Below are 24,425 nucleotides of genomic sequence, written 5' to 3'. Positions count from 1 at the left end.
CTGTTACTTCTAACTTATGAATAAGATATCCCGAGTCCACCCAATTTTCGCTCCCGTAAAGCAAAGTTGGTCTGAAAACAGACCGATGTAAAGATAGTTTCGTCTGGGAGCTGACTTCCCAGAAAGATCTATACAAAATTATAATAATTTCTGGCTGATTGCTATATTCCAGGGGCTCTCCAGAAGTGAACAGAGATCATGTTTCTTGTGTTGCAGTTGGCGGGAGTGGTGGTGCTGGCGGTCGGGATATGGACGCTGGTGTCCAAACACCAATATACAGTTCTACTGACGTCCGCTTCCTTTCCGGCGGCAGCCATCATACTGGTTCTAGCAGGGTGTCTCGCACTCGGGGTGTCCGTCTTGGGCTGCTGTGGGGTGTGGCGAGAGCACCGCTGCCTCATTCTCATGGTGAGTGTTCATCCTTCTTTCATTTTTCGTAAACCACCGACTTCTCAAATAAACATGCCAGTGTTAAATCGTCTGTGTGCTGTATAACTGGAAAAATCTAGGCCTTACGTTCTGCTATCTTCGCGCGTGTCTTCCCTCATGGATTGACAATTGAGCACATATCTTGTCTGTTACCGAAAGTAAGGACGTGTCTGTTCGTACACTACTTGTTTATATAGCATATACAGTATACGTAGTAGCAGGGTGCGAAATCGCGGGCGGGATGGGAGGATTTTCCCCCCACCGATGATTTTATCCCAAAGGTCCCCCCCCCGCTAAAATTGTCCAGGGGGGATTCTTTCATTATAAAATGAGGAGATTGTAACACATATATGACTGAAATCATTGTATTTTACTGTGCATATTTTCATAAAAACTTCAACAATAATACACATACAAAGGGCACAAGGAAAGTTTTGCAATACGCAAAAACGGTTGGCTGGACATCCTTGTTATGGTGAGGGATGAAAATAGGGGTGAAAACCGGTCTAGAAGACAGCAAGGCGCTACCTTCACACCAGTTGTTACCAAGCAGTGGGACTGAAAGCAAGTTAAGATGTCAGTGTGGTCTAAAGGTGAATATCGCGCAATTATACGCTACAATTTTGCTCGTGGATTAACTGTTGACCAGTGCCTGGAGGAAATTACTCCTGTGCTGGGGAAAGACTGTCCACATCGGACAACAATTTTCCGCTGGTACAAAGAGTTCCAGAGGGGAAATTTTGGGGTTGAAGACGATCCTCGTTCTGGGCGACCGTCTGAATCAGTGACTGAGGAAAACATTGAAGCTGTGAGGAAAATGTTGCAACAAGAGAGGCGGTTGACACATCGGCAGGTAGAAGAGACCATCCAATCCCTGCACCAGCTAATCATTCAGTTCTACACGACCATCACCATGTTAGAAAGTTTTGTTCCCTTTGGGTGCCCCATTCACTTTCAGAGGAACAAAGGGCACATCGAGTGAAATGGTACCGAAAAATGCTAAAACAGTTTGAAAATGGGACTTCGCGTAACGTTAATAGCATCGTCACAGGTGACGAAACTTGGCTTTATTATTACGATGTCCCAACAAAATCCGAGAACAAGGTGTGGCTGTTTGAAGACGAGGGTACTCCTGTCACTGTGCGAAAGTCAAGGTCAGTGAAGAAAAGGATGATTCCAGTATTCTTCACTAAACGAGGCATCCTGACTCGGGTTGTGCTAGAAACACGGACAGTTACTGCGAAGTGGTACAGTGAGACTTGTCTGCCTTAGGTCATCCAGGCTCTTAAGCAGCTCCGTCCGAGGTCACAGCTCAACACTTGGCTCTTGCATCACACCAATGCTCTAGCACATCGTGCTAATGTAACAATGGATTTTCTTGCCAGATCAGGGTTGACTGTGCTTGATCACCCTCCATACAGTCCTGATCTTGCCCCATGTGACTTCGCACTCTTCCCAGAAGTGAAGCTGAAGCTGAAAGGGTGGCGTTTTGCATCCGACGAGGAGCTTCTGGCAGCATGGGATCAAGAGTGTGAAAATGTAACCGAAGGAAAGTGGCAGAGTTGGTTCAGTGACTGGTTTCGACGTATGGAGAAGTGTATTGAGTGTGGTGGAAATTATTTTGAAAAAGTCTAAAGCGTTCACTCACATTGCAAAATTTTCCTAGTGCCCTTTGTAAGTTAGAAATAATAGGATGACTGCCAGACCTGGAGCAATAAAACAACGTAGCGGTGGCAACTCCGCACATGCAGTCTATTTTTCATGTTTCATTCTGGCAAGTCCATCTGAAACCCGGGAATAATCTTCCATTGCTCATCATTCTTCTTATAACAACAGAATTCAAACAAAAGCATTTTAAGTTTACATTTTTAAGGGGAGGGGGTAATTTACTTAGAAGGGAATTATATACCCCTATATATTGTTTCAAGTAAACACTAGTAGCGTACGCAGTTGATCACATGGCACTATTAGGGTTGAAAAGACAGCGTACCGGCGTGACCGTTCCCCAATAGAACTCCCTGACTGTGCAAATGAAGATGTCGTTACTAAGAACAAAAAAGCACATACATAATTAAATGTAAATAAAAATGTCGTTACTCAATAAAAACCACACACACAATTAAATCCATATGAAAATGTCGTTACTAAGTAAAAATTACACACACAGGCCTAACTAAATAATCAAGTATTGCTGTCAGTAATCATCACTGACGTGACAGCCCTTTGTGGGACTTGGCCTTTCTGCCAGTCTTTCCTGTCCAGAGCCGTGCTCCTCGAGTTCTTAATTCCCAGGATCCTGACGTCCTGACGCATATATTTCTCCCGCCTCAGCTTCGATTTACCATTATTTTTTGATCCTTCTGGCAGAATATTAAATATCTTCTTCATCCTATTATCATTGGCATGTAGTACACGCCCAGCCCACTTTAACCTCTTCATCTTAATAACTTCAACAATATCCAGTTTCATAACGCCATACCTGTATCTTCTTCTCCATACTGCAGTTTTTTCTGCTGGCTAAAAAATGCATGTCATAATTCTTCTCCAGAAAATGCCATACTAACTAGACTCCATAAGAATGAGAAATATTGAGACAGATTCATTTACGAATTATATCTGATATCCCCTAAAAAGATGTTTTCGAGACACCGTCGATAGCCCACAAAATGTTTTTCTGTTATTTCCCATTTTTACACCAGGTAAAAGCAGGTGCTGTACCTTACTAATATCATGCCACTTTCTTTTCAATCGTCATTCTTTCTTATTCTGGCATCGCGTCAACCGAAACCTGTGACATTACAGAGGTAATGGCTATTTACTAAAGCAATGGTTCCTGGACTTCGGGCCACCGCTCCTTCGGGCCACCCCATCCCCCACCGCTTTCCTTATCTGACCTACCTACATTTAAGAAAGCGATTCACACAGCCCTCAGGGAACGGTAATACAAGTTTGAAAAAATCATTTACGATTTATATTTATTTTAAATCCAAATGAAACCTAACTTTAGTAGCGACTTCACGTTTTTAAAAAATTATCCTAATGCTACTCTGCAGCACTTTTTGAATTCACTGTTCAGAAAGTCCTTAGTGTAATGGACAGGCTTGATGCAGTGGTACCAACTTTTCTATGCCTGGATTTAGTATCACTTAGCATGAGACTTAAATCTCCAAGCTGAGTTATCCAGAGTTAGTTTCCTTGTTTCGAAAGAACCTGACTACACTAAAACCGCGCTCCACCAAACGTGATACAGTAACAGGAGCAGCAGCGGTAAATAATAATAACAATAATAATAATAATAATAATAATAATAATAATAATAATAATAATAATAATAATAATAATGAGGAGAAGGAGCAGGAGGAGAAGAAGAAGGAGGAGGAGGAGAATTGCATGTCTACCCCGCAGCCCCGTTTCCTGATACGGGGACGGAAATGAGGTTCGATGAAAGAATATGGCATGTTTTTTACGGTCGGATGTCCTTCCTTCGAATGGCAGAAGGATACAAGTTTACAAGCAATGATACAAAAAGAACTGTGTCTCAGGCGAATCAGAATTTGTTCTTATTTGTGCCATATTTTATTTTCATATTTCCTTCCCAGTCTTTGTTTGTCAACATTTATTCACCAATGCTAATAAGTTTCATTTTGAGCTTCCATGGTTATTCATCTTGCATATCCTGACATCCTCCAAGGAACTGAGTCCATTCCTCTTTTGAGAGTGATGAGTGATGACTTTACATACCATAAACTAAAATACTAATCCCTGCATCACACTCTCATATCCTTAACTTTAAAATACACAAAATAAAGTACACTTAAATGACGTAACTACAGTAAGCCATTCATTCACCTCATTCATTCCTTCATTCACTCAACAATTATCCAGCAAGTCAGCGGGATCTGCTCAGCAAATGTTCGCGGCAAGCCACTTTAATCTTGCGATGAGAGGGATTGTCTCTAATGTTCACAGGTAGCGAATTCCATGACCTTGACACAGAGATTATGAAGGAGCGGCTATAAACAGCAGTGCGGTTTGCTTCACGTCCCACTAACTACTTTAACGGTTTTCGGAGACGCCGAGGTGCCAGAATTTAGTCCCGCAGGAGTTCTTTTACGTGCCAATAAATCTACCGACACGATGCACCTGAGCACCTTCAAATACTGCCGAACTGAGCCAGGATCGAACCTGCCAAGGTGGGGTGAGAAGGCCAGTGCGTCAACCGTCTGAGCCACTCAGCCCGGCACTATCAGTTTTACAAGTCAGAGGATATTATTGTATCATGTTGCCATTGATGCTTTCACGGCCCGTACTTATAGACATGGTGCTATATAGGCTTTTGGGCTTATGCCGTGTCAAGAAAATAGGTGAAATTCTTTACGTTTCGCAGAGAACTGTGCTCTGCGTCATCAGAAGGAAATCTCGACTGTCGTCTTCACGTTTCGCAGAACACAGTTCTCTGCGAAACGTAAAGAATTTCACCTCATTTCCTTGAAATGGCATAAGCTCAAAAGCCTATAAAGCATCATGTTTTTTGTATCATGATCAACTACAAGGTTCTGGCACCTTCTTTTGACTGTATAGGTTGTTGTGTAGACTATGAAGTTTGATGAAGACATATTATATGAAGCACTATTCATAATGAATGTAAGCAAGCAATGACGTCCAGTTTAAGAATTGCGAGGAGGAAATAGATATTTGATAAATATGATGAAAATATGCATATTACTTACTTCTTGTGGTGAAAAGAGTATAAAAACTGAAAAGGGACATTTGAATGTTGAAAATTTATGCTCTTTAAAAAGGTTTACTACTTAAAGATGTTCCAAAGAGCTTATTTATATCTGTAATAAACCTTCCGCTTCAAGCTATTTAGGGAAAGAACACGCCATTACATCAAATATTTCTTCAGATATTTAAAGTGTTAGAGAGATATATTCAAGTAAAACAGCCTGGCAAATCATGTAGGGGAATTGGCAAGATAAACAAACACCAAGGATTAACAGGGTTGGAATTTTGTCCTGGAAAAAGGTTCTTTAATGTGTCAGCTAATGTACTAACAAATGCCTCTCATAATTAAGCACTCTTAAATGTCATCTGACTGCATAAGTATTTGACCTGCCATCTTGAGCACAAAAGGTGAGCATCTAACCTACTCAACTATGAAGTTGCAACTTTTTTGAATACCAATAAATAATAATAATAATTAACTATAATCATAGCCCCACGCTTGGGTGCAATTCGTAACTTTGCTGTTAAAAATAATAAAATAAAATTAATTACAATAATTAATCGAAATGTCCGTAGTATGGGGGCCAGAGTTCACCAGAATGGATTCCTCGAATTTAGATAGAGCATAATCATTCTTCATCTCCCAGGGCGTGTACATAATAGCTACGTACTAGTAAATCTGCTTCAGGCCTTACCTAACCTTCTGAAAACGACTAAATAGGTAGGAACTGCACCCAGGTTCATCAATAACTCCACTGATTCTAAAATAACTAACTGTATTCTGAATAAAATCCGTGCATTAGCACCTCACCAACACACCAAAATATCCATATAATACACACACAAAATATTGCTGGAAGACTCCATATTTACAACAACAACAACAACAACAATAAAACAGTGGGAAAACGAAGGCGAGAACTAAGCCACCATTTGTAGTTAGACCGTTGAACAATGTACATATATGTAGACAAGTAATCTTCACTGTCTCTGTATCAACACGACTTGCCGATTCTCATAATCGGCACTTATTATTTCACACAGATACTGTACCTCATAATCCTGTGTTCACTGACTCTTAACACTTGTTGTAAAGATATATTCACTTGAGCAACACACGCTTGTCGTTTCTGAACATAAATTATGGAAAGTCTGAGATATAGCACCTCCCAGCTTTCACCAACATGTAATACCAGGCCGCCACAAGTGCTACAATACTTAGTGCCTACGCACTCCACAATTGTAGGTCAGTCACGTTCCAAAAACATAATAAGACTACGTCCCACAAACGTTTGAAGTCCAGTCCAGTATGTTTGGAAGTTCATTCCCGTACAGTGTGTCTCTCATTCGCCGTATCGTGATGCATATAAAGATCTCAGCCTTCCTCTTCCTCTCATATGATCCGTCTGGATTCATCCCGCCAGCCAATCATGAGTAGATCCTCTAGTCAAGACCACGCCCTGAACTTCTTCCAGTGTCACAAGGCAATCACAAGGTCAACGGACTCTAGGGGTTTCACATGAGTCATAGAACTTTCCGACTACAACAACAAGTTCTCATCAAACACTGGGATATACACATGACTCATCCAAATTTTCCAAGATCAATATAGCAATGTTTTCCCAGCCGTTGTACAAAACAAATTACTCAAACCACATATGGATACCTCCCAGCTTACAAATATTAATGACAAAATATACAACTGAAATACAGATAATAATAATAATAATAATAACAATAATAATAATAATAATAATAATAATAATAATAATAATAATAATAATAATAATAATAAATCGAATACTGACAATAATATCTCTCACTTCTACATATAGTGCGAGGGTGTGAAATATGTACTGTCACAAAGTAATTGATCCTGGAACCTGCTACAGAGCAGGCAACTACAGCGAGGAAGAAAACATATTTCGCAAAATAATTCTGTATAATACTTCCAACCAAACCTTGCAATTTATATGAAACTATCCTAATTAGTTATAAAAGGTGATTTTCCACAATAATTTCTGTTGATAATAACAGGAAACCCCCATCCACACCAAATGAACAAAGTACGTGAGAAAGCATATCACCTTAGTTAATAAATGCAATAAAGCACATGTAAAACAAAATGTTATGGTTCACCCTCTCTATGTTAGTGACCTAGTAATAAATAAAAAGTGCTTCAACAAAAACCAGTAGCAACCCATCTGTGAAAATGACAGCCTGTGTTGTACAATATCGTTCCAAAGCTACTGTATGCAAAATTATTAGACCTGTTCTTGACAGGTAATTAATACAAGTTAGTATCAGTATACATATCAGTGTTAATTAGCAGCACCACAATAGTAGTTTAATGTCGTACTAACACTGAAAATTTCAAGAAATTTCATCTACCAGTTCCTGCCCCAGTGTTCCCTTGAAATCTTGCCAGGTATAGCAAACAATGTTTATGGGAGCTGTTACACAATCAGTATAACCACTTTGTGTAGAGACAAATTTCCTATTAAATATCAAATAGCTAGGTGGGAAAATGAAAGAAAAAAAGAAACTGATTATGAGAGCACAATCTCACTACGATTGATCAAGCTCTCTCCCAACTGAGAGGTAACTATTAACAAGACATAATTAACACATTTAAGATTATCAATACCATTCTGAGCATTTGGGATATATTTTATGTTAAAACTAGCTGTCGTTGACGGGTTACTTGTTTGTAACCTTGCGGCAGTAAAGTGGCAGAGCAACGCAGTCAATGTAATGTTATAGTTGATAAGTTTTAGAAACTTAAGACATTGTAGAGGCCATCACGTTTTTTCTTCACGCTCTGTGATGTTAGAGCAACCACCTCCCGTATGATTCACTTTCCCACCAACATTCTTAGAGTGATCGAGTTTTCTGTCTCATTTCTATAGTCATCTGCCTGATGAATAGTGGCTAATGGCCAAGCGGACTTAATTTAAACAATCACAACAACAATCAGAGCTGCTCGACTCAGTGGTATGTTCCGAGCTGTCAGTGGAGAGATGGCGTGGAATGACATTAGTAGACGAATAAGTTTGAGTGGTGTCTTTAAAAGTAGGAAAGATCACAATATGAAGATAAAGTTGGAATTCAAGAGGACAAACTAGGGCAAATATTCATTTATAGGAAGGGGAGTTAGGGAGTGGAATAACTTAAAAAGGGAGATGTTCAATAAATTTCCAATTTCTTTGAAATCATTTAAGGAAAGGCTAGGGAAAAAACAGATAGGGAACCTGCAAGCTGGGCGACTGCCCTAAATGCAGATCAGTAGTGACTGATTGATATTTACACATATATACATATTTGAGTAGTCTTAAAACATACAGAATGAAAGTTATATCACATGATGTAGTAGTGTCAAGAGTTGAATGTCCAACATGCTTAACCATTTTACAGCTTCATCAGTGGCCTCATGGATGTCCTGCATTGTTCCATTTAACTTCCGAAGTGGGCAATCCACAGCGATATGTTGGAGAGTCTGGGGCACGGTCAGAGTAAGGGTTTTCAGTTACCTTCCACTTATGCTTCCAGTATTGACATCTACCATGTTGGGTTCTTATTCGATTTAATGACGTCCAGATTTTTCTGGGTAGGTTGAAACCAGGACGACGGTTAACCGGATCTAGGATTAAGCCTAGTTTGTCTGGGTTTGAAGAGAACCACATCTTGCGCCATGTTTGATTCACATTAAATTCTTCTTGGATCAGCCTCTCACCTAGTACCCGTGATGGTTTCCTTGATTTTAACCCGAGGCGTTGATCTGAGCGGTCCTGATGTATTGGCAGGAGAGAATTTTCACGGCATTTAAGCCATTCCTTTTTCAGTGCCGTTATTATTATTATTACCGGGAGAGTCGGGCGTGCGGTTAGGGGCGCACAGCTGTGAAGTTGCATTCGCGAGGTAGTGGGCTCGAACCCCACTGTTGGCAACCCTGAAGATGGTTTTCCGTGGTTTCCTATTTTCACAGCAGGCAAATGCTGGGGCTGTACCTTAATTAAGGCCACGACCTCTTCCTTCCCACTCCTAGCCCTTTCCTATACCATCGTCACCATAAGACCTATCTGTGTCGGAGCGACGCAAGGCCAATTGTAACAAAAATATAATAAAACAACAACAGCAATTAATTATTGCACTTTCATCGTTTTACAGCACTCGTTCAGGGCACCCTTTCTGCTCCTACTGCCCTCTTAGCCCTCGCCCCCATTCTCTAGGTTATCACACCATCCCTTTTGGGAGGATCTCGTGAGATTTTAAATGTGTGTCTTTCCACTCTTTCCTTAGTATTTCTGAGTTCGGTGGCAGAAGTGAGTAAAAGACTAATTGGGAAATCTTAGCAAAAGTTTCTGCAATTGAGGAATGTTGTATAATTGGCTACAAGCCGTGCAGGTTACTGACCACGGCACGACGTAAGATACACGACACCACGCCCTATTCCGCTGCCTGTGTTCACAAACAAGAGTGTAAAAGAGCTCTTTATACGGCAGTAAACCCGACCAGCACTTAACTACAGCAGTATGATTTATGGCGTCTTACAACGCCATAACATTATTTCCTTTTCCTTTTGCTAATAGTAGCATGATGAAGTTATTGCTGTGTATTATGTCATATCAAAAAGTTATGGCAGCATGGAATTAATGCCACTTCTGTTGTAAATTAACCACATGTCAAACAAATCATGAACATTGATTCACTTACGAGTTCAGTGCAACGCACTCTTCAAATTAAACTGACATCATAGTTTTATTTTTGTTTACTTCTTTCAAACACGAATGAGGCCACACGATCAGACGCCAGAAGAAATATAAATAAGATTGTTACGGTTTTATATGTCTTCCTGGCAGTGGCGTTTCGCCGCGAAAGATCAGTGCAAAAACTGGCAGACAGATTGAACTGACATTTGGTATGGGCATAGCTGAGATACTGGATTTACACTTAGGTTTCTTTTAATTTTAAAGGCTGGTATAGCCTTGCTTCGCTACGGAATTCTACACTGTATACAGAATTCTGGATGAAGTCGTGGACACGATGTTGTAACTGTTCCCTCTCGTCCAAACACTTGGGGAGATGAAAGTTATTATCTTGGGACACATGAATATTAAATAAACTATTTGTGGCTTGCCCGCAAATTGCCACGCAAATAGAAACAATTAACATTCCATGGTTCCCCATTTCTCTATGTAATGTTTGGGCGCCATGGTTACAGTTTTAAATAAAACTGTAAACCAAAATTTATATTTACTAGCATAGAGACTTATACTTAGATCACAGGGGTAGGATTTTAAATAATTAACCATTAAGTATCGCTTAAGAAAGAAAATTAACGCAATATAAAATACAAATTAATTTATTATACAAAAAAAATGAGATGAATCGGAAAAGTTTCCTTAAAGCGTGGAGGAAATTATAATTTACTGAATTTACCATTGCTTGCTTTATCTAATTGAAGCTCACCAATTGCAGCTTCCGTTGAAGTCATCTGGTTTCCGTGGTTACTCGTTCTCTTCTTCTCGATGTAGAATTTGCTCCATGGACATCCTTCCTTCCTTCTCTGAGATGGTACGGGCTATCTTGACTAACACTCCCTACTTGCCTAGTCATTAAATTAGACATTGGCCCTATACTTGTAAAAACTGATCAGCGTTGATCGTATGAGGAGAAAATTCAGAGATATGAATTTTTCCATATTAGTAGAAATCTCAATCCAACTGAGCTATACTATTTATACGGTACAGACTTGTACCAAAATTCCGTAGACTTGAACTAAACATAGTTCTTCGTCCATAATATTTACTGAAAATAACACAAGCCGTAAGCTTGTTTCGTCTCACGCAGATCCGATAACATTACCGCACCTAAGTACTGTATCGAAGCGATAACACATTGTACAAAAATACTTATGTCGCGGAGCGGCCACACACTGTTTCAAAAATCAAATCACGTCGTTCAAAGTAGATGTTCACAGTAGAAGTACTAGTGATGGAGTATCTCGTTAGGTTGTAAGGTTGTAAGGTCGGAAGGTTGTCAGGTCGTAAGGTCCCCTTCTCGTGTTGAGAATCAGTATATATCCGGACTCAACCCCACTCTTGGTAACAGTTCAATCTCAAAACTCATATACAACGAAGTATCTGATTCGATAGATCGAAGCATCAACTCCCCTTCTCTTCCTCGACAGGTCCAGAAGGCGTGGCGATGATATAGCTGACCAGCTTGCAAGCCTCGCGCACGGGTCGCTGTTTACTACCCTTGGTCATAAAATAAACCCATGACTCACGCAAAGTCCCAAGCTTCAAGAATAACCCTCCGTATACACAAACATGAGATGAAATGAAAACAACTATGTCCCAACATATTGACCGTATTTACAACATAATGAATTCTTATCCTACATAATATAATAATTTAAATAATAAAACGATGTTATCATATATACAATATGATTCCAAAATGCCTTGATTACAAATGATTGACGTTGAATAAATATGTTTTTACAAATACTTCCCGATGGCGGATAAACTTGATATCAAATGATATCGCGTAAAATGGTATTATATTAAATTAGTAGGGCTGGAGAAGCCTGGACGGTTACATACGCCCTCCTGTTATTTACAGATATAACATATATGAAAATAACACACTACAACAAAATGGCTGATATACACATAATTACATCTGACAAACACTTAATAAAAGAACCATACATAATTAAATCTTGTATCTCACTGTAGAGTGTCTGTTTCAACGATACCAGATAACATTAGTAATAATTCCTGCCGATTTTCTTGCGAAAGTTTGCCAGCAACACTCATATATACAACAAAACAACAGGTAAATAACTCTATCTTTGCACTTCACCATCAAAGTGTTCGGCAGTTCCAGGTTATAATAATATATGCACCACACACACACACGTAATCACACGTGGCTTACCTCTCATAGATGGCCGCAAGCAATTTCTTGTTTTCATTGCAAAAAATATTACTAGTTAGAAAATCATTGCATTAATTTCCTTCTGCAGTTTCAAAACAAAAATCCCAAGTTACTCATGGCTTCTACAATGGTGTCAGGTCTAGGTTCACAACCTATACATGAATTCACGTTTTCCAGCTCAAGTACATTAAATGTTGTCAAAACAACATCGGGGAGACATTACACTTAATTCGCAGAAATATATCGTCTCAGAGATCGAATATTATAAGTGCCCAACATGACACGATTACCATCTCTCAATCTGTATGCACAAGGACCAACTCGACAATGAATCTGGAATGGACCCTGATACAACAAAAAGAATTTCTTCGTCACTTTCTCTTCACTGGACGAGAGCATGGGAACACGTAACAGAACAGAATCTCCTACCTGAAATTCGTCTAACACCTGACGTTTCTGCTGTCTGCTACGCTTCACAGCCGCTTTAATAAAATTCTCTCTCGCTAATCTGACATATATCTGAGAGTCCCGCTGAGATTCCTGTGTAATACCTAGTATTTTGTCAGCTCATTCCTAGGATTGCTGCCAAAATGAACCTCTAATGGAGTGAATTTCGTACTATCATGCTGAACCATATTAATCCATTTCTCAATCAACGCTAAAGAACCAAACCACGCAGTGTGCTTGTCATGAACTAAAGATCTAAACATCCTACCTAATTCCTTCATCGTGCGTTCACACATATTCCCTTGCGGATTCCTAATTGAGGAAAAAACATGTGTGATACCTAACTCTGTCATCACAGCCTTCCACTTCTTCGATGTAAATAGAGAACCGCTATCAGATAATAACCTCCTAGGCGTACCTAATTCCTGAATATACTTGTCACTAATAATCTTACTGCAACTAAGACCTGTCGCTTTACTCAATAAAAGATTGACACACTCACTACTCAAAACTTCCATAATACCATCTTCTAACGTAGCTTCATTTTGATTGTCTACTGCTTTAGCATACTTATGTGGTATCGGATATCTCGGTCCAGCGAATATACTTTTATCCAGCACTGAAAATGAGTGTTCATACACATGTGTTTTGCCAGGTTTCTATGAAAATACTTCCTTGTGTTCTCTCAACACATACAACAATCGGTCCCTCTGACCTTCTTCCAAATTGCTACTATCTACCGCTTCTCTCAAAGCATCATCGTGGTTCTCCTCTAACCACACTTCACACAACTTAAAATCCGCTCTCTCTTCTTCATCTTTTGAAACCCCACTAACACACCATATGTTACAAACCTCCACTTTCGTCTGAACTTCGGCATCCCACGTGACTTTAACATCCTCATTATCCCACCTTAAATATACTAACGCCTCATTGTAATCTAGCCGAGCTGAGTATAAACTTAGCCAGTTAGATCCCAAGATAACATCAAATATCAGATTCGGAATAACAAGACAGATCTGAATTTTCGACTTCCCGTTAATACAAATAGGTATGGCAACTTGTTTACATATTTGCTTGGATCGTTTACCTACAGCAGTGACGATATATGTGGATTTCACAGGCATTTCCTCAATCTCAATATTCTCCTTCTTTCTGTCCTCATACCACTTCAAACTTACACATGATCTTTGACTGCCTGAATCCAATAAAGCCTGATACTGCGCCCTCCATATAACGATCGTAACAACGGGGTTCTCACTTTTACTACCAACATCGACTTGATTCACTTCCACCTCCCGTAATAACTTATCTCTAACATCGAGATCGTAATTCATGTGCGTCATTACACAATTTCTCGCAACATGTTCTGAAGACTGATAATCTGATCTCTCATTACCGTCTACTATCAGTTTAAATTACTGTGTCCTTGTATCCTTATTTCGGCTTGTACCTTCCTCTACATTACGTTCCCTCTGAACATTCCTATTTTGTTGGTGTGACTGATTACGTACAGGTTGTTGTCTCGGTTGAAACTGACCACGGTGATTTTGTTCTTGTCTTCTGGGTGGTGTCTGATAGTTTGTGTGCTCATGTGTACTACTACTATTTCCTAACGCACCGAAACTTGATAGCAATCTTTCCATTCCCTGAATAGACTCTATCTGTTGCATACAGCTAGCTTCGCGGATTTTGTTGGGAAAATGTCTGAGTAATAACTTCACAATATCTCTCTCCGCTGACATCCCATCTACGTTTTTACAAATCATAACGTGGGCTAAAAAATATTCGGTCATAGAAACTCCCTCGTGTGGCCTAAATTTCCCAAAGACAATGCGTTCTCTTTCCCTGCTTTGTATAGCTTCACTCCAAAAATTTTCCGTGAAATATTTCTGGAATTCCACCATACTGGTCATGCTGCTCTTATACACCGCAAACCATGATTTCGTTTCCCCAATAATAGCTTTACCAATTATTTCTAACGCTTCTTCCCATTCAATGATTCCTTCTTCGATTCGCTTTTCAAACCGTTTCTTAACAGTGTTTAAAAAATCTAAAGGGTTTGTCTGCCTCCCATTCAATTTAGGTAGTTCAGTTTCATATATGAAATTTGTACCATGGCACTGACTTCCTATATTACCTTGCTTTTCTCTGATTTCTTTACGTATTAGTGCCTCCGACCTATCAATACGTTCATTAATTCTTTTCACGTCATTCGCAATGTGTTCCCGTCTTTCCCTGGTGGCTTTAATTTCAATAGCATATTCCTCTGCTTTCTTAAACTTTTCATTACATATTTTGGCATTAATCTCTACCTTACCACACAGATCATCGTATTGTTGTTGTACTCTTTCTCTAACTTTACTATTTTCTTTCTCTACCAACTCTATGACTTCGGTTTTATGTTCAGTTAACTTTCTTTCTACCACTTTCTCATGTTGGCTGCGTCTCATCTCCTGTTCCACTAAATGATTCTCAAAATGTTTCTGCTGCTCTAGTGCTTCTTCTAATTTATGATCTAAAGCATCCATCCTAGCATTCACTTCCCTGCTAATTTCCGTTTTAGTCTGTTCTATCTCTTTGCTAATTTCGGTTTTCGTCTGTTCTATCTCCTTTCTATTTTCTTTAATCTCTGTCTGTGTTTTCTCTACTTCTTTCTTTATTTCATTCGTTTGTTCAAATATCCCTTGCATCATCACAAACAGCTGTTCCATATTCTTATCACTATTCGTATTACTTTTCTCGCCCTCCATCCTAGCTACATCAGATTCTGTGCTATTTTCCATGCTCCCACCACTCTCTACCGTTTTATCTACTTCAATAGTTTCATCTACAACATTCTTAGAATTCAGTGTCTCGCCTCCCTTTACTAAGTTTCCGCTACGTAATTTCATGTCCTTTTCACCTTGTGCAGCCATGATTCCCCCAAAATCACACATAAAAATTATATGGACACTCACTTAACCCCCACAAACACAGACTCTACTTTACTGCTTTCTTTCCACGAATACTTAATGGTTTTCGAGCTCCACGTTGGTGCGACAAATGTATTATCCGCACACTTTATGTTGGTGCAATTACACCCTAGTGCTGAATCGGTCGACCTCGGCGATCTTCGAGATTCGTACTGGCAACCTTTGAAACACAAACTATGAATCGCTTAAGCATCGTTGTGCGACATATGGCGTACACTTTACGTACTAGTACTGTTGTTGTTTACACAACAAAGGCAAAGTATAGAATTCATGCTAGGAACAAGATTCGCATCGAGAAATGTTTTATAATGTTATATAATGTGTATGTGACATAGTTGTTGGCTTAAGATGATAACGGTTTAGAAACTTCGTATCGATCGATCATATTCTCGATTCAATTCAGATTTCATTTTCCTTCGGTTGGTAGCACTATCGATACCGGGACACATCCCTCCTTACTCCTCACCCCCGTACACAAATGCACCAACATAAAGTGTGCGGACTATAACTGTTCCACCTCGTCCAGACACTTGGGGAGATGAAAGTTATTATCATGGGACACATGAATATTAAATAAACTATTTGTGGCTTGCCCGCAAATTGCCACGCAAATAGAAATAATTAACATTCCATGGTTCCCCATTTCTCTATGTAATGTTTGGGCGCCATGGTTAAAAACTGTAAACCAAAATTTATATTTACTAGCATAGAGACTTATACTTAGATCACAGGGGTAGTATTTTAAATAATTAACCATTAAGTATCGCTTAAGAAAGAAAATTAACGCAATATAAAATACAAATGAATTTATTATACAAAAAAAAATGAGATGAATCGGAAAAGTTTCCTTAAAGCGTGGAGGAATTTATAATTTACTGAATTTACCATTGCTTGCTTTATCTAATTGAAGCTCACCAATTGCAGCTTCCGTTGAAGTCATCTGGTTTCCGTGGTTACTCGTTCTCTTCTTCTCGATGTAGAATTTGCTCCATGGAAATTAAGCATCCTTCCTTCTCTGAGATGGTACGGGCTATCTTGACTAACACTCCCTACTTGCCTAGTCTTTAAATTAGACATTGGCCCTATACTTGTAAAAACTGTTCAGCGTTGATCGTATGAGGAGAAAATTCAGAGATATGAATTTTTCCATATTAGTAGAAATCTCAATCCAACTGAGCTATACTATTTATACGGTACAGACTTGTACCAAAATTCCGTAGACTTGAACTAAACATAGTTCTTCGTCCATAATATTTACTGAAAATAACACAAGCCGTAAGCTTGTTTCGTCTCACGCAGATCCGATAACATTACCGCACCTAAGTACTGTATCGAAGCGATAACACATTGTACAAAAATACTTACGTCGCGGAGCGACCACACACTGTTTCAAACATCAAATCACGTCGTTCAAAGTAGATGTTCACAGTAGAAGTACTAGTGATGGAGTATCTCGTTAGGTTGTAAGGTTGTAAGGTCGGAAGGTTGTCAGGTCGTAAGGTCCCCTTCTCGTGTTGAGAATCAGTATATATCCGGGCTCAACCCCACTCTTGGTAACAGTTCAATCTCAAAACTCATATACAACGAAGTATCTGATTCGATAGATCGAAGCATCAACTCCCCTTCTCTTCCTCGACAAGTCCAGAAGGCGTGGCGATGATATAGCTGACCAGCTTGCAAGCCTCGCGCACGGGTCGCTGTTTACTAGCCTTGGTCATAAAATAAACCCATCACTCACGCAAAATCCCAAGCTTCAAGAATAACCCTCCGTATACACAAACATGAGATGAAATGAAAACAACTATGTCTCAATATATTGACCGTATTTACAACATAATGAATTCTTATCCTACATAATATAATAATTTAAATAATAAAACGATGTTATCATATATACAATATGATTCCAAAATGCCTTGATTACAAATGATTGACGTTGAATAAATATGTTTTTACAAATACTTCCCCGATGGCGGATAAACTTGATATCAAATGATACCGCGTAAAATGATATTATATTAAATTAGTAGGGCTGGAGAAGCCTGGACGGTTACAATGTGAATAACATTTCATTGAATGGTATAATAACATATGTACTTTAAAATTAAATGTTAAGCGCGTTTTCCTAAATTACCACTTAATCCAGGGAGAAAAAAGTTATTTCTAGCCTAGACTATAGTGCTTTATTCCCCGACTTTACATACCGATTTCCATTACATTCTGTTCTCCCATTTTCTCCTCGCTCGGCACTGATATGAAATTCGCAACAAAAAGTTGAAATTCATGAATATCTCTGTTATCATAGCCGGTACGGTAAAAACATATGACATAAATTGTCGGAAATTTAATTCTATATAACTTATGTAGTATTTATCGATAGGAGCACTAATAACATAGATTTTTGAGAATTGTATTTTAGGCCTTCCCCTAAACTACCATTTCGCTCAGTATGAAAAAAATTATGTATAGCCTAGACTCTATTCCCCGACTTTACATATCGATTTTCACTAAATTCTCCTCAGCCATTTTCTCGTGATGAGGGCACAGACAGACAGACAGACAGACAGACAGACAGACAGACAGACAGACAGACAGACAGACAGACAGACAGACAGACAGACAGACAGACAGACAGACAGATTAAAAGTGCATATCCTTGTTACTGTGGATACGACCGATATAGAAATACTATTAACTTTTAATTCTGAGCAATGTACAGAGAGAATTCTTATTTATATATACGGGATTATTCACCTAGGATGTTACACGGAAATAACTTCTAAACCATTAAAGATGCCAGAATTCTGTTTTCATATTCATAAATGGTACTCAGGGTCTTGTAAAATATCGTGCGACTTATTCTCCTGGGGTGATTAATAACCGAGATATTAATACTAACTCCATATTCTTAAATGGAACGGCAGGAATGCATACTGCTGGCCTAAAAGTTCGACTGCGCACAAGTTCAAATATCTAAGTATTTTTAAAATCCGACAGTTACTTTTTGAGATATCAATAAGAACGCATTTGGGCTTTTGCGTGCCGCATCAGACAGCGTACAGTCGGCCAAGGACGTATTGGCACGCAAGCTGTTTCCTAGCATTGATTCCAGCCACAGAACGGATACCAGTCATGTACTGTAAACTATCGTACACATAATGTGATGTACTGTAACATACCCTGGGTGTGTAACGTTATTTTATGACTGGCGAATACACAACGGGGAGCGGAGATTAGTCGGACATTATTCATTTTCTTTTCTAGAAGAAGCTCTTCCGGTGTTCTTTATTATGCTTATTTCTCTATTCATACTGTAGTATGTACTGTACACTCAAACCAGTGACAATTATAGCTTTCGTTATGTTCCTTTGAAGTCAACGTAATTATTTTATTCCTTTTAAAAACATCACACTTCCCTGTCCTGTCATGAGTTTGCCTGTCATACACACTTTGCAAACCCATCACATGTGTACGATATGCTTACATTCCTGGTATCCATTTTGTGGATGGAATCACACCCAAGAACCTGCTTGCGCGTCAATATGTCCTTGCCCGACTTCGCGGTGTCTGATGCGGCATGCAAAACAGCGCATTTGTTCTTATTGATATCTCAAAAACTAACTGTCCGATTTTGAAAATACTTACATATTTGAACTTGTACGCAGTTGAACTTTTAGACAAGAGGTATGAATTTGTGCCGTTCTATTTAAAAATATGGAGTTAGTATCAATATCTCGGTTATTAATTACCCCATGAGAATACGGTGCACATTATTTTACAAGCTCCTGGGTACCATTTACAAATATGAAAACGAATGTCGATATCTTTAATTGTTTAGAAGTTATTTCCCTGTAACATCTTAGGTGAATAACCCTGTATATATATATACACACACACACTGCTGTGCAAAACTTAAGGACGAGATTATTTTTTCTATTTACTTTACGTCGCACCGACACAGATATGTCTTACGGCGAAGATGGGATAGGAAAGGCCTAGGAATTGGAAGGAAGCGGCCGTGGCCTTAATTAAGGTACAGCCCAGGCATTTGCCTGGTGTGAAAATGGGAAACCACGGAAAACCATCTTCAGGGCTGCCGACAGTGGGGTTCGAACTCACTATCTCCCGATTACTGGATATTGGCTACACTTAAGCGAGTGCAGCTATCGAGCTCGGTAAGGACGAGATAGATAAAGCAACATAACATATCAAATACTCGCTGGAAATGAAGTTCCCCACACGTGCATAGAAACCTGGCGTGAGATCAGCGCGACTATACAGCCAAATGGGTCTGGCCCCACAAAAAGAGGCAGTTGAAAGAACGGGACAAGACAGTGCGAGTCAATCAGTGAGCTGTTATGGTGCACTATGGTGGTGTTATTCATTACAACATGGCCCAGAGACAACATCTGGATGACTTCACATGGTGAAGAATCACCGGGAAACTGCAAGAAGGACGAAGTGTGTCGAGTGTACCCCAGGAGTTCGGTATTGCTCACAGCGTTGTTTCATGTGCATGGGGAGCATTCCGAACCACAGGCACTGCTGCCCGAAGAAGAGGGGTTCGACCACGGTCAACTACAACAGCAGATGTCCGCTACATTCTGCAACAGGCAAGAAGAGATTCACGTCAAAGAGCGAGTGCAGTTGCAGCCACATTCAACAGGACTGCAAGGCACCCAATCTCAATTTCACGCTGCACAGTGGCACGGCAACTGCATCGGGGTGGTTTGGTTGCCCGATGACCATTACGTTGTGTTCCGTTGACACCCGCACATGGGCGGCACCGTTTGCGATGGTCCCAAGAGCATCAGGTCTGGACCGAGGAGGAGTGGGGTCGCGTGCTCTTCTCAGATGAGATCAGATTCAGTCTGAGTAGTGATTCTAGACGTACCCTCATCTGGCGAGATGTGGAAACACGTAATGCACCCAGGAACATTGTCGAACATGATCATATTGGTGGTCCACGTGTTATGGTGTGGAGAGGCATAATGTTGCATGGGCGGACCGACCTTCAGATTTTTGAACGGGGTACACTCACCGGTCAACGCTATTGTGACAGTGTACTCCTTCACCATGTGCGTCTTTTCAGGGGTACATTCGGCCCTGACTTCATTTATATGGATGACAATGCACGACAATATCGAGGTGGAGGAGCTCTTGGAAAGAGAGGATATTTCGGCGAATGGATTGGCCTCCCCGTTCCCCCGACGTAAATCCCATCAAGCACGTGTGGGACATGTTGGGCAGACGTATTGCAGCACGTCCACATGCACCAACGACCATCCAGCAGTTGTCAGCCACGCTGGTGGAGGAATGAAACGTCCTACCACAATAACTCTTTATCGATCTCGTGGCCAGCATGGGTTCATGTTGCAGGTCATGAACCGCTGTCCGTGGTGATCACACACACTTTCAAGAACCATGCCCCTTCTTTTGTGATGTCCAGGGGACCATCATGAGTCGCAGTGGATTACGTGTAATTTGTCTGTATGAAAGTGTCATTTCTGTTCGTCTCATCGCACATTCCCTCAATTTTTTTTCTATTTGGTTTACGTCGCACCGACACAGATAGGTCTTAGGCGACGATGAAACAGGAAAGGTCTAGGAATGAGAAGGAAGCGACCGTGGCTTTAATTAAGGTACAGCCCCAGCATTTGCCTGGTGTGAAAATAGGAAACCACGGAAAACCATCTTCGGGGCTGCCGACAGTGAGATTCGAACCCACTATCTTCCGGATGCGAGCTCACAGCTGCGCGCTCCTAACCGCACGGCCAACTCGCCCGGTATTCCCTTCATTTGTCTTACGTTCTATACTGTAGCAGTTCTTCCTAAGTTTCATAGAGCTATGTTACTTGGCAGTGACACGACATGCGAAAATTACTTTCTTCCTTAAGTTTTGCACAGCAGTGTACGTAGATAATTTAAACGTATTTCGCGATACTCCACGAAGCGGAACGAGGCATGACCAAACCGCGAAAATACTGAGCCATATTCCCATCCACAGAAGTTGGAATCCTATTTCAGAGAAACTTGCCATAGAGTATAATAAAATAGCTATAATGTACGCGTCGTTGATGGGTTAGTGTTTTGCAGCTGTAATGCCATCGAGCAGAGATGAATAGCAGCTGAAGGGACAGAGCACACCTCGCAGTGCAGTGTTATTAGGTTTTAGGCTAGGTCATCACATGTCTCCTTCCGGCACGGCAATATTAGGACATATGGGTTAGCTATTTAGCCTATAAAATGTACATAACTATAAGACATTTTCTCAGTCGGTGATGTGATTTGCGGAGAAGGTGAGGTGGTTGCGGGCGTGGCCGGTAATAGGAACTGTCCCGCCATTCGCCTCAGTGTGTGAGAGAATGGAAAACCACGGAAAACCATTCTCAGGACAGCCGACGGTGGGGATCATCCCCTCCGCCTCCCGAATGTAAATCTGCAAGGCTAGTAAAACTAGCCGATGTTAAATGGAAGCCAGCTCTACTCCGTGTAGTTACATGAATGCAACAGTAATCAATCAATCAATACTGATCTGCATTTAGGGCAGTCGCCCAGGTGGCAGATTCCCTATCTGTTGTTTCCCTAGCCTTTTCCTAAATGATTACAAAGAAACTGGAAATTTATTGAACATCTCCCTTGGTAAGTTATGCCAATCCCTAACTCCCCTCCCTATAAATGAATATTTACCCCAGTTTGTCCTCTTGAATTCCAACATTATCTTCATATTGTGATCTTTCCTACTTTTATAAACGCCACTCAAACTTATTCGTCTACCAATGTCATTCCACGCCATCTCTCCACTGACAGCTCGGAACATACAACTTAGTCGAGCAGCTCTCCTTCTTTCTCTCAATTCTACCCAGCCCAAACTTCGCAATATTTTTGTAACGCTACTCTTTTGCCGGAAATCGCCCAGAACAAATCGAGCTGCATTTCTTTGGATTTTTCCCAGTTCTTGAATCAGGTAATCCTGGTGAGGGTCCCATACACTGGAACCATACTCTAGTTGGGGTCTTACCAGAGACTTATATGCCCTCTCCTTTACATCCTTACTACAACCCCTAAACGCCCTCAAAACCATGTGCAGAGATCTACACCCTTTATTTACAATCCCATTTATGTGAATACCCCAATGAAGATCTTTCCTTATATTAACACCTAGATACTTACAATGATCCCCAAAAGGAACTTTCACCCCATCAACGCAGTAATTAAAACTGAGAGGACTTTTCCTATTTGTGAAACTCACAACCTGACTTTTAACCTCGTTTATCAACATACCATTATCTGCTGTCCATCTCACAACATTTTCGAGGTCACGTTGCAGTTGCTCACAATCTTGTAACTTATTTATTACTCTATAGAGAATAAAATCACCCGAAAAAAGCCTTACCTCTGATTCCACTCCTTTACTCATATCATTTATATATATACGGAAACATAAAGGTCCGATAATACTGCCTTGAGGAATACCCCTCTTAATTATTACAGGGTCAAGATAAAGCTTCACCTACTCTAATTCTCTGAGATCTATTTTCTAGAAATATAGCAGCCCATTCAGTCACTCTTTTGTCTAGTCCAGTTGCACTCATTTTTGCCAGTAGTCTCCCATGATCCACCCTATCAAATGCTTTAGACGGGTCAATCGCGATACAGTTCATTTGACCTCCTGAATCCGAGATATTTGCTATTTGCTGGAATCCTACAAGTTGAGCTTCAGTGGAAAACCGAACTGCCCTCTATCAAACCAGTTATTAATTTCAAAAACATGTCTAATATAATCAGAAAGAATGCTTTTCCAAAGCTTACATACATTGCATGTCAAACTTACTGGCCTGTAATTTTCAGCTTTATGTCTATCACCCTTTCCTTTATACACAGGGACTACTATAGCAACTCTCCATTCGTGTGGTATAGCTCCTCCGACCAAACAACAATCAAATAAGTACTTCAGATATGGTACTATATCCCAACCCATTGTCTTTAGTATATCCCCAGAAATCTTATCAATTCCAGCCGCTTTTCTAGTTTTCAACTTTTGTATCTTATTGTGAATGTCATTGTTATCATATGTAAATTTTAATACTTCTTTAGCCTTAGTCTCCTCCTCTATCTGGAAATTATCCTTGTAACCAACAATCTTTACATACTGCTGACTGAATACTTCTGCCTTTTGAAGATCCTCAGATACACACTCCCCTTGTTCATTAATTATTCCTGGAATGTCCTTCTTGGAACCTGTTTCTGCCTTAAAATACCTATACATACTCTTCCATTTTTCACTAAAATTTGTATGACTGCCAATTATGCTTTCCATCATGTTATCCTTAGCTGCCTTCTTTGCTAAATTCGATTTTCTAGTAAGTTCCGTCAATTTCTCCTTACTTCCACAGCCATTTCTAAACCTATTTCTTTCCAGTCTGCACCTCCTTCTTAGTCTCTTTATTTCTCTATTATAATAAGGTGGGTCTTTACCATTCCTTACCTCCCTTAAAGGTACGAACCTGTTTTCGCATTCCTTCTTTAAACCCATTCCAGAGTCTGTTTACATTTTTATTTACCGTTTTCCACCGATCATACACTTTTTAGAAACTGCCTCATGCCTGCTTTATCAGCCATATGGTACTGCCTAATAGTCCTACTTTTAAGACCTTCCTTTTTATCACATTTATTTTTAACTACGACAAAAAAAGCTTCATGATCACTAATACCATCTATTACTTCAGTTTCTCTATAGAGCTCATCTGGTTTTATCAGCACCACATCCAGGACATTTTTCCCTCTGGTTGGTTCCATCACTCTCTGAATCAACAGTCCTTCCCATATTAACTTATTTGCCATTTGTTGGTCATGCTTCCTGTCGTTCGCATTTCCTTCCCAATTGACATTTGGTAAATT

General features: G+C 40.0%; 1 protein-coding gene across 3 annotated transcripts in view; it reads left to right on the top strand.

Annotated features, from left to right (window-relative positions):
• Positions 1–24,425, top strand: part of LOC136863234 (CD151 antigen) — a 438,193-nt gene that overhangs the window by 345,591 nt on the left and 68,177 nt on the right. For all 3 annotated transcript variants that reach the window (XM_067139609.2, XM_067139612.2, XM_067139611.2), the window contains exon 3: positions 217–408. In XM_067139609.2, the coding sequence (XP_066995710.1) occupies positions 217–408 (192 nt within the window). The remainder of the gene's footprint in view (positions 1–216; positions 409–24,425) is intronic.

This window comes from Anabrus simplex, chromosome 2, assembly GCF_040414725.1.
Source record: "Anabrus simplex isolate iqAnaSimp1 chromosome 2, ASM4041472v1, whole genome shotgun sequence".
Lineage (NCBI taxonomy): Eukaryota > Metazoa > Arthropoda > Insecta > Orthoptera > Tettigoniidae > Anabrus > Anabrus simplex.
Note: the sequence above shows the minus strand (reverse complement) of the source record. Positions and strands in the feature narration are given on the sequence as shown.